General features: G+C 44.7%; 1 protein-coding gene across 4 annotated transcripts in view; it reads right to left on the minus strand.

The window, feature by feature from the left end:
- Positions 1-15,601, minus strand: part of nox5 (NADPH oxidase, EF-hand calcium binding domain 5) — a 92,611-nt gene that overhangs the window by 40,097 nt on the left and 36,913 nt on the right. For all 4 annotated transcript variants that reach the window (XM_072565250.1, XM_072565249.1, XM_072565248.1 and 1 more), the window contains exons 11-13: positions 12,898-13,030; positions 9,627-9,769; positions 4,845-5,003 (exon numbers count right to left, since the gene is read on the minus strand). In XM_072565250.1, the coding sequence (XP_072421351.1) occupies positions 4,845-5,003; positions 9,627-9,769; positions 12,898-13,030 (435 nt within the window). The remainder of the gene's footprint in view (positions 1-4,844; positions 5,004-9,626; positions 9,770-12,897; positions 13,031-15,601) is intronic.

The following is a 15,601-nucleotide window of genomic DNA, read 5'->3' on the forward strand; positions in this document are numbered from 1 at the left end:
AGAAAATCGCTATACCCGTTCAGTACAAAGGTTGCATTATCCAAACTTCCACAATTCGTCAATCACGTTATGGCCAATTCGCGAGGACGAAACACATGTTTTAGCAGAACGACCTATACCAGAGCTGTTATAAACATTCATGGAATTCTTCAATACTGTGTGATCCACATCTCAGTTGTTTGTTATGGGAACTAACACATCACGAGTGTTGAGGATTGTCAGCTATCACATCTTACTCTCACATCAGCCTCGAGGTGGGAATACAATCAGGAAACTGAGCGGTATTCTCAATGTCCCAGCAGCAACTCAAAGCCAGCTCCCTATGTCCCACTTCAGAGTTCTTTTCTCCTTTTCATCTTACAATCCTTCAATACCTGTGATGCCTTGGGAATTTGATATCTAACAATAGGATAGTGCATTGCTAGTTGATGAATAAGTAAAGCAGCTATCAGCTAAAATGTCAAAAGCCATTTGTTATAAAAACCATGAGCTTAAGTAAGCCATTCACCACAGCAGCAATTGCATTCTTGTATGTTGTAAAATATTGATTTAAAGAAGATAAGAATCTCCCTTTGTAAGAACACGTTCAATATTACACCAAAAGATTCTTGCATACATATTTTACAGACATATTTTGATACAGAAAGGAGGGGGATGCTGGGCCATGAGGTTACAGATTGTGCTGGAGTACATTTCTGCTGCTGTTGATAGCCCACAGCGCCTCATAGATGCCCAGTTTCGTGTTGCTAGATCTATTTGAAGTCTGCCCCATTTAGCACAGTGATTGGGTCACACAACACTCAATGTGAAGGCAGGACTTCATCTCCACAAGGACTGTGCGGTGGTCACTCTTACCGATACAGTCATGGACAGTTGCATCTGCAGCTGGCAGATTGGTAAGGATGAGATCAAATATGTTTTTCCCTCTTGTTGGTTCCTTCACAACCTGCTGCAGACTCAGTCTGGTAGTTATGTCCTTTAGGACCCGACCAGCTCGGTCAGTGTTCCTGCTGCTGAGCCACTCTCGATGGTGGACATTGAATCCCCCACCCCGAGTACATTTCATGCCTTTGCCATCCTCAGTGCTTCCTCCAAGTGTTGTCCAGCATGGAGGAGTACTGATTCATCAGGCAAGGGAGGACAGTACGTGATGATCAGCAGGAGGTTTCCTTGTCCAGGTTTAACCCGAAGCCACAAGACTTCAAGGGGTTCAGAGTCAATGTTGAGGAATCCCAGGGCAACTCCATCCTGAATGTATCCCACTGTGCCACCACCTTTACTGGGTCTGTCCTATTGGTGAGACAGGACATATCCAGAGATAGTGATGGTGGTGTCTGGAACATTGTCTGCGTGAGTCTGATATGTCAGGATGTTGCTTAACTAGTCTCTCCTAATTTTGGCAACAGCCCCTGGATGTTAGTAGCTTTTGCAGGGTTGACAGAGCTGTTTACGCTATTGATTTTCTGGTGCCCAGATCGATACCAGGTTCTCCATACAATTTCATTTCTTTGTTAAGACTTAATAGTTATTGATACAGCTGAATAGTTTACCTAGGACATTTCAAAGGGCAATTGAGAGTCAACCACACTGCTGTGGGGTCTGGAGTCACATGTAGGCCACACCAGGTGAGGATGGCAGGTTTCCTTCTCTAAGGGACATTAGTGAGCTATAGGCCCTGCCAACATTCCGGCAATAGTAGTGAAGGGTTGCCATTCCCCTAGCCAAGCTCTTCCAGTACAGTTACTAAACTGGCACCCACTTGACAATGTAGAAAATTGCCCAGGTATGTTCTGCACATAAAAAGCAGACCAAATCCAACCTGGCCAATTACCACCGCGATAGTCAACTCTTGATCATCAGTAAAGTGATGGACGGTGTCATTAACATTGCTATCAAGCAGCACTTGCTCAGCAACAACCTGCTCAGTGTCACCCAGTTTGGGTTCTGCCAGGGCCATTCAGCTCCTGACCTCATTACAGCCTTGGTTCAAACCTGGACAAAAGAACTGAATTCCAGAGGGGAGGGGAGAGTGACAGCCCTGGTTATCAAGGCTACATTTGACTGAGTGTGGCATCAAGGAGCCCTGGAAAACTGAAATCAAGGGTATCGGGGGCAAACTCTCTGCTGGTTGGAGTCATACCTGACACAAAGGAAGATGGTCATGGTTGTTGGTGATAAGTCATCTCAGCTCCTGGACATCTCTGGGGGAGTTCCTCAGGGCAGTGTCCTCGACCCAACCATCTTCAGGTGCTTCAACAATGACTTTCCCTCCATCATAAGGTCAGAAGTGGGGATGTTCACAGATAATTGCACAATGTTCAGCACCATTTATGACTCCTCAGATACCGAAACAGTCCATTTTCAAATGTAACAAGATCTGGACAATATCCAGGCTTGGGCTGTCAAATGGCAAGTTACATTTATGCCACACAAAAGCCAGGCAATGACCATTTCCTATAAGATTTGCCCTTGACATTCAACGGTGTTGCCGTTATTGAATCCTCCACTATCAACATCCTGGGGGTTACCATTGACCAGAAACACAATTGGACCAGCCATATAAATACAATAGCTACAAGACCAGATCAGCAAGCAACTCACTTCCTGACTCTCATGAAGCACAAATCAGCAATGTAATGGAATATTCCTCAGTTGCCTGAATGGGTGCAGCTCTAGCAAAACACAAGAAGCTTGACACCATCCAGTACAGAGCAGCCAAAACATGCACACCCCGACAACAGACACTCAGTAGCAGCAGTGTGTGCCATCTACGAGAAATTCACAAATGACCTTCAGACAGCACCTTCCAAACCCACAGCCATTTCCATCTAGAAAGTCAAGAGCAGCAGATACCTGGGAACACCAGTACCAGCAAGTTCCCCTCCAACCCACTCACTATCCTGACTTGGAAATATACCACCATTTCTTCACTGTCACAGGTTCAGAATCCTGGAATTCCCTCCCTTATGGCATTGCAGTTGAACTGCAAGGGTTCAAGAAGGCAGCTCACCACCATCTTCTCAAAGGGCAACTAGGGATGGGCAATAAATGTTGGCCCAGTTATGACACCCATTCACCATAAGTGAATAAACGGCCCTTGCCTGTTATTTGGAGTAAGAATGTCTCTGATCTGACAGACAGGAAATACACACCTCGTCTAATACAGAGTCTAGCAAAAAATGAAGGACTTGTATTTACATCGACCTAGTCATCACCAACTGCTTTACAGACAATGAAGTACTTTTGACATTTAGTCACTGTTGTCCCATGGGAAAGAAAGATACACGTCACGATCCTGCACAGGAAAGATTCAGCCTTCTTTTTGCAGACTTGTTTTTCACCTTTAAGAACATCTTGGTGCATTGCAGAGGTTTACGAGGAGAACATACAGCAATGTTTGCATCATGCACATACATGTGCACTCGCACACGGACACGCACACACACAAAGACACAAACACACACGGACACGCACACACACAAAGACACAAACACACACGGACACGCACACACACAAAGACACAAACACACACGGACACGCACACACATGTGCACTCACACACGGACACGCACACACACAAAGACACAAACACACACGGACACGCACACACACAAAGACACAAACACACACGGACACGCACACACATGTGCACTCACACACGGACACGCACACACACAAAGACACAAACACACACGGACACGCACACACACAAAGACACAAACACACACGGACACGCACACACATGTGCACTCACACACGGACACGCACACACACAAAGACACAAACACACACGGACACGCACACACACAAAGACACAAACACACACGGACACGCACACACACAAAGACACAAACACACACGGACACGCACACACATGTGCACTCACACACGGACACGCACACACACAAAGACACAAACACACACGGACACGCACACACACAAAGACACAAACACACACGGACACGCACACACACAAAGACACAAACACACACACACTCACAAACACAAAGCCACAAACACACACACGCTCACTCACAAAGACACACACAGACGCATACACACAGTGACACTCAAACACAGACACACACACACACACACCAATGCTGAGAAATGGAGAATGCTGAGGACTGAACAGTGAATGTAAAATATGTGACACACGCAGCTTTCTCACAATCAGCAGTGACCATCACTCCAACTAAGTGATCAGAGCATCTCTCCCTGAAGGGTCATAGAATCATAGCACCCCTGGGGTGTAGAAGCAGGCCATTCTGCCCATCAAGCCCACACTGACCCTCCAAAGAATATCCCACCCCCACCTTTTCCCTGTAACCCTGCATTGCCCAGGGCCAATCTAACTAATCTGCACATCTTTGGACTGTGGGAGGAAACCCATGCAGACACGAGGAGAATATGCAAACTCCATACAGTCAGTCGCCCAAGGGTGGAATAAACCTCACGTACCTGGTGCTGTGAGACAGCAGTGCTAACCACTGAGTTGCAAACACACTAAGCTAAATCTATTTCATGCCATGTGACAGAATATCCTCATGGTGTTATCTGACAGTGCTCGTGTCCTGTTTCCTGACAAAAAGTCTTCCAGTTGGTGAAGTGAGCTTTGGTAGGATGGGGATTGGGAGATGCCAGTTAGTGGGCCATTCTGGTATCTGTGGTGCCATAGAATGTGAGTCTTGCCATATTTATTGCAGACCATTTGCAACTCAGAAGCAGGTCACTTAGTATAACAGATCCATCTCTGTGTTTATATTACACTCAAGCTCTCTTTCACCCAAAACCCTCATCTAACCTTACTGAGACATCCCTCTATATCCCAGTCTGCTTCCTACCTCCTTGGGCTGAGGGACATCTGTACAATCCACTTTGACGTTCACTTCCAAGGGCTCGTTCTGACAGCGCTGTCGTGGTTTATATGATGTCAGCTCCACCATGTCTTCCTTGTTAGTTGCCACTGATTCATTAGAGGCAATCAAGTTACCAAGGTGCTCCTAGTGATAGTAAGAAATGGAAAAAGAAGCATATTTAGGTAACGTGGGTGGAATGAGAAATGTGTGTCCAGGAGGACAAACGGTGCTAAATATAAATTAGTACACAGTATTAATTAAACCCCACCTGGCACAGTTGGATAATCAGATAACAAGATAACCCATGGGACAGATCTTGATTTGATTCAATTGTGTAAAATGGGTCTTTGCATGTCTCTCGTTTAAAATTTCCTCTGAAGTTAATGCAAAACTGGCTGCCCATTCATTATCATCTATTTTACACTATCATATGAAATCAAGAGCTGTCCTCATAAGTCTGAAACTCAAGTAATTTATCAGTGTCATCACAATTCCTCAGTATGGTGTTGCCCAGGGAGACAGTAATATGAACAAATTTAACATCACTTAACATTCTTTATGGTTGTCTTAGGCTATCCCCTCAACATTGCAGATAGAAGATTCCAGAAATTGCTTTCTGAAACCTGAAAAGAAGCATTTTGAACACACAACCCAATGCAACAATTGATTTGCATCGTTTACCATGTAAGCTTCCACAGAGATAGTTCTGCATAGCAATCACACTGGTATTTGCATTAGTTATAACTTCAGGAAATTTTTCCTGGGATTGTTTTCCAAGCTTTTTCATTTCAAATTGGAGGTGTAGTGGACAGTGAAGAAAGTTACCTCAGATTACAATGGGATCTTGATCAGATGGGCCAATGGGCTGAGAAGCGGCAGATGGAGTTTAATTTAGATAAATGTGAAGTGCTGCATTTTGGGAAAGCAAATCTCAGCAGGACTTACACACTTAATGGTAAGGTCCTAGGGAGTGCTGCTGAACAAAGAGACCTTGGAGTGCAGGTTCTTAGCTCCTTGAAAGTAGAGTCGCAGGTAGATAGGATAGGGAAGAAGGCGTTTGGTATGCTTTCCTTTATTGGTCAGAGTATTGAGAAAAAGAGTAGGGAGGTCATGTTGCGGCTGTACAGGACATAGGTTAGGCCACTATTGAAATACTGCATGCAATTCTGGTCTCCCTCCTATCGGAAAGATGTTGTGAAACTTGAAAGGGTTCAGAAAAGATTTACAAGGATGTTGCCAGGGTTGGAGGATTTGAGCTATAGGGAGAGGTTGAATAAGGTAGGGCTGTTTTCCCTGGAGCGTCGGAGGCTGAGGGGTGACCTTATAGACATTTATAAAATCATGAAGGGCATGGATAGGAAAAATAGACAAAGTCTCTTCCCTGGGGTGGGTGAGTCTACAACTAGAGGGCATAGGTTTAGGGTGAGAGGGGAAAGATATAAAAGGGACCTAAGGGGCAACCTTTTCATGCTGAGGATGGTATGTGAATGGAATAAGCTGACAGAGGAAGTGGTGGAGGCTGGTACAATTGGAACATTTAAAAGGCATCTGGATTGGTATATGAATAGGAGGGATTTAGAGGCATATGGGCCAGGTGCTGGCAGGTGGGACTAGATTGGGTTGGGATGGACGAGTTGGACTGAAGGGTCTGTTGTACATCTCTATGACTCTATAAATATCCTGGGGTAGGAAGGGCATTGGAAAGGAAGAGACATGATTGGCTCAGGAATGACATGCTGACTTTCCCATTACATAGCCAAAGTACATTACTGCAGTGTATAAGGGCATTTCGATCAGGTCTGAAGTGCAATTCATCAGCCCTATGTTCAGATCCCACCATGAGAGTTGGTGGAGTCTAAATTCAATATTGAAGTACAGTGGTAGTCTCCCACCCCTGAGCCAGGAGGTCAATGTTGAAGACTCCCCTGCGCCATTATAAGTCTGTAGAAGACTGTGTGCCAAAGACGTTAATCCGGATGTTCCCCAACCAGAAACTGTGGATGATCCGGGAGATCCACTCCCTATTGAAGTCCAGGTCTGAGGCATACAAGTCAGGCAGCTCTGACCTAGAGAGGAAATGCAGGTACGACCTTCGTGAGGCTATCAGAGACACCAAGAGAAAATACCAAATTAAACTTGAGATACAGACTTGAGATACATGGACACCTGTCTATAGAGTCGTAGAGATGAACAGTACGGAAACAGACCCTTTGGTCCAACTCGTCCATGATGACCAGATATCCCAACACAATCCGGTCCCATTTGCCAGCATTTGGCCCATATCCCTCCAAAATCTTCCTATCCATATACCCATCTAGATGCCTTTTAAATGTTGCAATTGTACCAGCCTCCACCACTTCCTCTGGCAGCTCATTCCATACCCATACCACCCTCTGTGTTAAAAAGTTGCCCCTTAGGTCTCTTTTATAACTTTCCATTCTCACCCTAAACCTATGCCCTCTAGTCCTGGACTCCCCCACCCCAGGGAAAAGACTTTGTCTATTTATCCTATCCATTTCCCTCATAATTTTGTAAACCTCTATGAGGTCACCCCTCGTCCTGCGATGCTGCAGGGAAAACAGCTCCAGCCTGTTCAGCCTCTCCCTGTAGCTCAAACACTCCAACTCTGGCAACATCCTTGTAAATCTTTTCTGAACCCTTTCAAGTTTCACAACATCATTCCGATAGGAGGGAGACCAGAATTGCACAAAATATTCCAAATTTGCCCTAACCAAATGTCCTATACAGCTGCAACATGTCGTTTGGAACAAGGCTTACACAGTATAACGGCCTACAAAGCAAAGTCAAACAGAATTGCAGGCAACAATACATCCCTACTCGATTGAGGTCAATGCATTCTACGCTTGCTTTGAACAGAAGGTGACCGAAACGATGACACCTGTCCCAACAGCATCAGGTATGCCTACACCCACTGTCACCACCGCAGATATTAGATCGGCATCCTTGGGAAGTGACTGGCCCGGATGGAGTCCCGCTGTGCACTCAAATCCTGTGTGGACCAGCTGGTGGGAGTATCCACTGATATCTTTAACCTCTCCTTACTGCGATCTGAAGTCACCATTGCTTGAAGATCGCCATCATCCCAGTACCAAAGGAAAATCCTGCAGTGTGCCTCAATGATGACTGCCCTGTGGCTCTGGCCTCCATCATTATCAAGTGCTTCATGAGGTTAGTCATGGATCACATCAGCTCCAGCCTACTGCGGTACCTTGATCCTTTGCAATTCGCCTCTTGGCACAACAGGTACACAACCGGCGCCATTTCCCTGGCCCTACATTCATCCCTGGAGCATGTGGATAACAAGGATATCTACATCAGGCTCCCACTTATTGACCTCATCTCCACCTTCAACACCATAATTCCAAACAAACTCACATTTTAAACACTGAGACCTAGGTCTTAGCAACCCCCTCTGTAATGAATCCTCAACTTCCTGACCCATAGACTACAATCAGTAAGAATAAGCATGTCTCTATTTCCTCAGGAGGCTAAGGAAATTCAGCATGTCCACATTGAATCTTCCCGATTTTTATAGATGCACCATAGAAAGCATCCAATCCGGATGCATCACAGCAAGGTATGGCAACTGCTTTTCCCAAGACTATAAGAGACTACCGAGAGTCATGAACACAGCCCAGTCCATCACACAAAGCAGCCCTCCATCCACTGACTCCATTTATATTTCCCGCTGCCTCAGAAAAGTGACATACATAATCAGACCTCTCCCACCCTGGTTATATTCTCTGCAACCCTCTTCCATCAGGCAAATGGTATAGAAGTTTGAATATACATACAAACAGATTCAAGAACAGCTTTTTCCCTACCGTGAATTAACTTTTGATTGAACTTCTCAAATGTTAATGTTGGTTATTCTCTCTCTCTGCACCCTCTCTGCGGCTGTAACACTGTATTCTGCACTCTGTTCTGTTACTCTGACACCATCTGTATGGTATGATCTGCCTGTACAACCCTTTTCCGTATCTCAGTACACGTGACAGCGATAAATCGATCAAGCACCAGAGATGGATCATAACATTACTGACTAGGTTGGTTGAAAATATGGAAAAGGCCATTACTTTCAGTCGCTGGGGCTCAGTCGGTCAATGTTGTTAACTGAAGGGTTGGCCTTGTGGTGTAGTGGTAGTGTCTCTACCTCTGGGTCAGAACATCAGAAGTGTAAGTCCCACCTATCTTGGAATTGTTTTATAACATGTCCAAATATGATTAAAAATAAATATAAGGGGTAATTTCTTCCAGGTATAGTACCCACACAACCAGGTAAAGGATAACAGTTGCAATAATTGGCAGGCACAGGCTTTGAGGTCCATTGGCTTGGATTGAATACGCTGGAAAATTTCACTGAAGTCCAATGAAATGCTAATGGGTGCACTGGGTGCTGTATTGAATTGCAAAGTTGAATCTGAGTTAACCCAATATAGGAAATAGCTAATTGCTGGTGAAACTCAATAGGCCTGCAGCATCTTTGGAGAGAGGAACAGTTTCTCTCTCTACAGATGCTGAAAGGCCTGCTGAGTTTCTCCAGCATTTTCTGTTTTGATTTCAGATTTCTAGCATCCACAGTATTTAGCTTTTCTGGGAAATAGCTGCATTAGTCATGAAAAGGCATGTTATTGGAAACCTTTGGAAAAAAACCCATAAACCCCGGTCATAGGACTGGAGTTATAAAGCCAGGGTGTAGCAGAGAATCATATTCACTGAGGGAAGCAGCAGAAACAGACGGCAGACCTGTGCAGACTTCTGGTGCTTCTTGTTCCTCAGATTTCTTGTTAGCCGCTTTGGTTCGTTACCCAGTAGTTCAGGTTGTCGGAAGTATTCGTAGAGTTGGTTGGTCCATTGGCCGAGGCTCCTGATATGGAGCCAAATAGTGTCTGCAGATTAAAACAAATGTAAGCATCACAAACACCAATCTCCTTCTTTGTGGCTGAAAACAACAAATGCTGGAGGTCACAGTGGGTCAGGAAGCACCCATGGAGAGAGAGCAAGCTAATGTTTTCAGTCTTGATGACTCTTCATCAGAACTGACATGAAGTGTGGAGGGGGCAGCTGGACTTGAGATGTTAGCTTGCTCTCTCTCCATGGGTGCTGCCTGACCCACTGTGATTGTCAGCATTTGTTGTTTTCAGTACAGATTCCAGCATCTGCAATAATTTGATCCTTCTTCTTTCTGGACTGACATAATAAACAGTTACAGTGGCATGCCACTAGATGTCACTCTCTGTACATGGTTTGGAGTCCAGTGTGTGACCTCCCTCAGACAACGGTTTTACTCAACATTCATGTCTTTTCTCAGTTGGGCAACTAAATGATCCAGTTGCCTGGCGACTCCTGATGGTTATATTTATTTTGACATTGGTTTCAAAAATATAAAAATGATGGCTTTGAAGAATAATTCCCTCAACCTTTCAGCTGATAAAAGTACAGAAGAAACATTTAAAATCACAGCTGGCTCATTTATCTAAGTAGGCATGTAGGGTAATACTACAGGACGCAGGATTTCAGCTATCTACTGACCCCTGCTGGAAACTGTGTGAAGGTCGATTGACAACAGGTCTATCCTGGTTAGATTTCCCCTTAAGGGAGTATCAGGTAATTAGCCATAATTCACCAAGTACCATAACCATCTCTTGACATTGCAAAGTGTTAGTTGGTTTTGTATGTAGCTTGAATGTCACAACTCAGTCAGCATGGGTAAAGTGAAGGAGGCAGTTTTAAAATTCACAGGAGGATTGCACCTTTAGAACATAAGGGTCTGCAACTCATCGAAGATTAGGTCGATGAGCATTGGATTTTGTAAGATCTTAGCAGATCAGAGCGAAATATTTTCACAGGAGACAAGTGAAAAGACCAAGAAGGTTCCAGATTTGAACTATTTTCAGCTTGAATTAATTTGCTTCAGCTACAATAGAGAAACTCAAGGTAGAGTCCATCCACGACTGAGGCAGTGGAAAGTGGATCGAATCCACACTCAATGTCGCCCAATGGCATCTGTCAGAAATGGCAATGTATCTTGTGATTGGACATCATCCCAACAAACCGTTAAGATTCAATTGAATAATGATCCAATGAATTTGATGTTGGTGTTGAAAGGATTGGAGGACTTCAAATGGGACAGAAGAAAATGCAAAGAAAAGTCAGAGAAAATTAACAGGGGAACTAGAGAAGGTTTAGAACATAAGTTGGCATGGTGGCTCAGTGGTTAGCACTGCTGCCTCACAGCACCAGAGACCTGGGTTCAATTCCAGCCTCAGGCAACTGTCTGTGTGGAGTTTGCACTTTCGCCCTGTCTGCGTGGGTTTCCTCCCACAATCCAAAAATGTGCAGGTTAGGTGGATTGGCCATGCTAAATTGCCCATAGTGTCCAGATTGGATGTGTTAGTCAGGGGTAAATAGAGAGTAGTAGGGGAATGGGTCCGGGTAGGTGACTCTTCGGAGGGTCGGTGTGGACTTTCTGGGCCAAAGGGCCTGTTTCCACACTGTAGGGATTCTATGTTCTATAAGAAGGTGAGGAATAGGAGCAGGACCCTGCTCAGCAAATCAATAAGATCATAACTGATCTAATCAAGGCCTTAAATCCACCTTCCTGCCTGCAACCCATCAACCCGACTCCCTGCATAACAAGAATGTATCTAACTCAACCTTGAATACGTTCAATGGCCCTTCCTGCACTGATGACTGAAACAGAATTCCAAATGTTAGCGACAGTCTGAGAAAAGCATCTCCTCCTCCTCCTCCTCCTCATATTAAATGAGAGACCCCTGTTATTTTGCCCCTAGTTCTAGATTTCCCCACAAAGTGAAACATTCCCTCAGCATTTACCCTGTTGAAGCCACTCAGAGTCTTAACATGTTTCCATAAGATTAGCTCTCATTCACTTCAGCTCTAATGTTGCAACCTGCTCGATCATTTCTCATTAGACAACTGTTTCATCCCAGATATCAGTCTGGTAAACCGTGTGAACTCCCTCCACGTACAAACTCATTTTCTCAACACCTTGTGTTTTTTATCTTGTGTTATCTTCTTATCCTCTGAGTGGCATCTCATCAAATTCCCATTGCTAAAGAAAAGTGTACAACAAAACTTTTAACTGTGCTAAAGCTTATAGTTGTCAGGGGCATGGTGGCTCAGTGGTTGGTGATAGAGGGACTTTATTTATTCAGAACAGATATCCAAGATACAAAAGAATGCACAATTATAGAAAATCTACAATGTGGAAGCAGGCCATTCGGCCCATTGAGTTCACACTGACCCTCTGAACAGCATCTCTTCCTGACCCACCCCTCTACCCTATCCCTGTAGCCTTATATTTCCAAGGGCTAGTCCACCTAATGTCTTTGGACTCTGAGAGGAAACCCATGCAGACAAAGAGAGAGAACGTGCAAACTCCACATGGACAGATGCCCGAGAGTGGAATCGAACCCATGTCCCTGGCACTGTGAGAAGCAGTGCTAACCACCATGCCCCTGACAAATTGAGTAATGAACAGCTCCTGAAGGTACATGTGTCAGTATTATTTATCAATAGGTTTAAGAGAAGACAGGAGGGTAATTTATCAAAGATGTACATAGGAACTGGGTGCTTTTTAACAAACAGGAAACAGCACCCGGCCTTATGAACCTGTTCCTTTCCTACAGGTCAATCAATTTATCTGCTCCTCTTTAACCCTTTCAATCTTTCTCTTCAAAAACACAACCCGTTACCTCTGGAACCTACTTTATTATCGTTTCCTGAGACATTATTTCACAGCGCCAATCTTGCTTCTGGCAGGATCATCCACCTGACATACATCAATGTCCTTAAGTCTGTACTTTTTGCACTCACTGGTTTCTGAACCTTTGTTACATCAGATCGTTGCGATCAATAACCTGGCAGATCTCTTTGCAACTTCAAACCTCGTCACTTATAGGTCACCATGATGTCTACTCTTTTCCATTGAAATCCATCCAAACATCCTCAACCCACCTTCACAATGTAAGGCCGAAGCCTTCTCACAGCGTACCTTGCTGCTCCGGAGCACTGCTGATGGTAAATGGATGCCACTCATACTTGGCTATCGCTGGAATATTGACATACACATAATCTCCGGGTTTGTAGTGAAAGAACGGCGACCTTTTGATTACGAGATGGGTAACCTGAATGTTAAGAAGAATATTTTCATTATAATCTCACATGCAGAGGTCTTCCTTCGAGTAGCTACTTGGCACAATCAAAAACATCACACCCCTGTCAGCCTCCAAATCCCAGAGAAACCCAACACTGTGTGGGGATCAGTCACTGGAAGTGATTCTCCCCAGAGTCATGATTTGGACTGGGGTGTGCAATGTTTAAAATCCCACAACACCAGGTTATAGTCCAACAGATTTATTTGGAAGCGCTAGCTTTCGGAGCGCTGCTCCTTCATCCACCTGATGAAGCACAACCACCTGATGAAGGAGCACAGCTCCGAAAGCTAGTGCCTCATATTAAACCTGTTGGACTAGAACCTGGTGTTGTGGGATTTTTAACTTTGCTCTTCCCAGAGTGACCACTTATCGGAATAAATCGGGCATTTTACATGCATGAGTGCTTGGAGTGCATCTTCTGTGAACTGAAGTGAGTGAGTGAACAGGCCAAGGGGTACCCCTGCTACATTGCAGGCACCCTGGAAGGATGGGGCAGTGGGAGATAGGAAGCTCTCCAGAGAGCGCCGTTGCCCATGCCCGAGGATGTGGTGTTTGCCAGGGGGATCGGAGTGGTGACGAGGCAGGCCGGAGTGTTGCCAGGGTGACAAAGATGTTGCCAGAGTTGGAGGGTTGGATCTATTGGGAGAAGCTGAATAGGCTGGGGCTGTTTTCCTTGCAGCATCGAAGGCTGAGGGGTGACCTTACAGAGATTTATAAAATCATGAGGGGCATGGATAGGATAAATAGACAAGGGCTTATCCTGGGGTTGGGGGAGTCCAGAACTAGAGGGAATAGATTCAGGGTGAGAGGGGAAATATATAAAAGGGACCTAAGGGGCAACTTTTTCACGCAGAGGGTGGTGCGTTTATGGAAGTGGTGGTGTAATAACAGCACTTAAAAGGCATCTGGATGGGAATATGAATAGGAAGGGCTTAGAGGGATATGGGCCAAGTGCTGGCAAATGGGACTAGATTAGGTTAGAACATCTGGTCGGCATGGAAGAGTTAGACTGAAGAGTCTGTTTCCCTGCTGTACATCTCTATGACTCTAAGTGGTGGAAGGATGGAATGGCAGGTAAGTGAGGGAGAGATTGGAGATGACACTCCCTCTGACTTTTTCAGTATTGATGATTAAAAGTGGTCTTTTCAGCCAGGCCAGCAGTGGCAGCCTGCTCACTGGCTCACAATGACTGTTGTAACCAAGAGGGAGGTTCAGAGCATCTTGGGAGACTGCATTGGCCTCCATTAACAGGCCTTTATTACATCAATTGTCTGTGCTCCTTGAAGGCTGCAACTCACTCCAACCTCCACCAACCCCTCCCGACTCATCCTGCTCCCAGGAAAATGGCTCAAAGACAAGATGGAGTGCAGAACCAGGCTGATGACTGAAGCTGCAACCTTCCATGCCCATGCTCCCTCTATTCCCAGTCCTGGGAGAGCTAAAAATCCAGACCATGGACTGAGCGCTGTCTTGATATCACACGCTGAGAACAGAGTACATTTCAGCTTAATTTAGATTCTATTTCCTCAGGCTGTTGGTGATGTCTCAGTAGAGAGTGGAAAATCAGAGAGTTGCAAACTGACAGAGTCAGTAATTAGGAGATGTCTAGTAGTTGAACAAAAAATACAAAGACAAATTTTATTATTCATTTACAGGATGTGGATATCATTAGCTGGGTCAGCATTTATTACCCATCTCCGATAGCCCTGAGGGCATTTAAGTACCAACCACATTACCGTGTGTCTAGAATCACAGACAGGCTACACTGGATAAGGATGGTAATCATCGTTCCTAAAGAAGGACATTAGTAAACCAGGTGGGTTTTCCCCAATGATGGCTTCATGATCAATATTAGACTCTTAATTCCAGATTTTTTTTATTGAATCCAAATTCCACAATCTGCCGTGGTGGGACTCAAATCCAGGTCCCAACAACATTACTTGAGTTTCTAGATTAATAGTCTAGTTACAACACCACTAGGCCACTGTGTAATATGTGATTTTTAACACATTGAAGAGCCAAAGTTCATGAAGCAGGGATTCTTTATTCCATTGGCATTGGGTCATTACGAGCAGAAAGGGAAAATAAAAAGCAACTATTTGAAGTGTAAACAAGGAACTATTTACAGTATGTACATGGAATTAGTCTGTGAATTATATTGGGCTGAGGAATTCCTTTTGTTTGCCACCAGCCCTCTTCCCACCAAAGACAACTTAGTTCCAGCGAGATCCTGTTGACTGCTCCAGTTTCCCCTCTCTCACCATCGCCACCTGTGGGTGGGGGTCCTGTTACAATTCCGATGTCCTTCCTCAGAAATGTACTTGGGGAATAACAACAACAACTTGCATTTTTTTTTAACAGAGGAGACTAAACTGAGGAGACTCTAAATCTCCTGTTTATATTTCTTTTACCACACTGCTGCCTAACTGCGGTAGTGCTTATAGCAACCTGCATTTATATGGTGGCAAGTTCATCTCAGAGTCGAACAAGACACCCAATTTTTTACAGTCTGGTTTGACCTCAGGCAGGGAGAAGGATGGA

Source organism: Chiloscyllium punctatum, chromosome 48 (assembly GCF_047496795.1).
Source record: "Chiloscyllium punctatum isolate Juve2018m chromosome 48, sChiPun1.3, whole genome shotgun sequence".
NCBI classification, from domain to species: domain Eukaryota; kingdom Metazoa; phylum Chordata; class Chondrichthyes; order Orectolobiformes; family Hemiscylliidae; genus Chiloscyllium; species Chiloscyllium punctatum.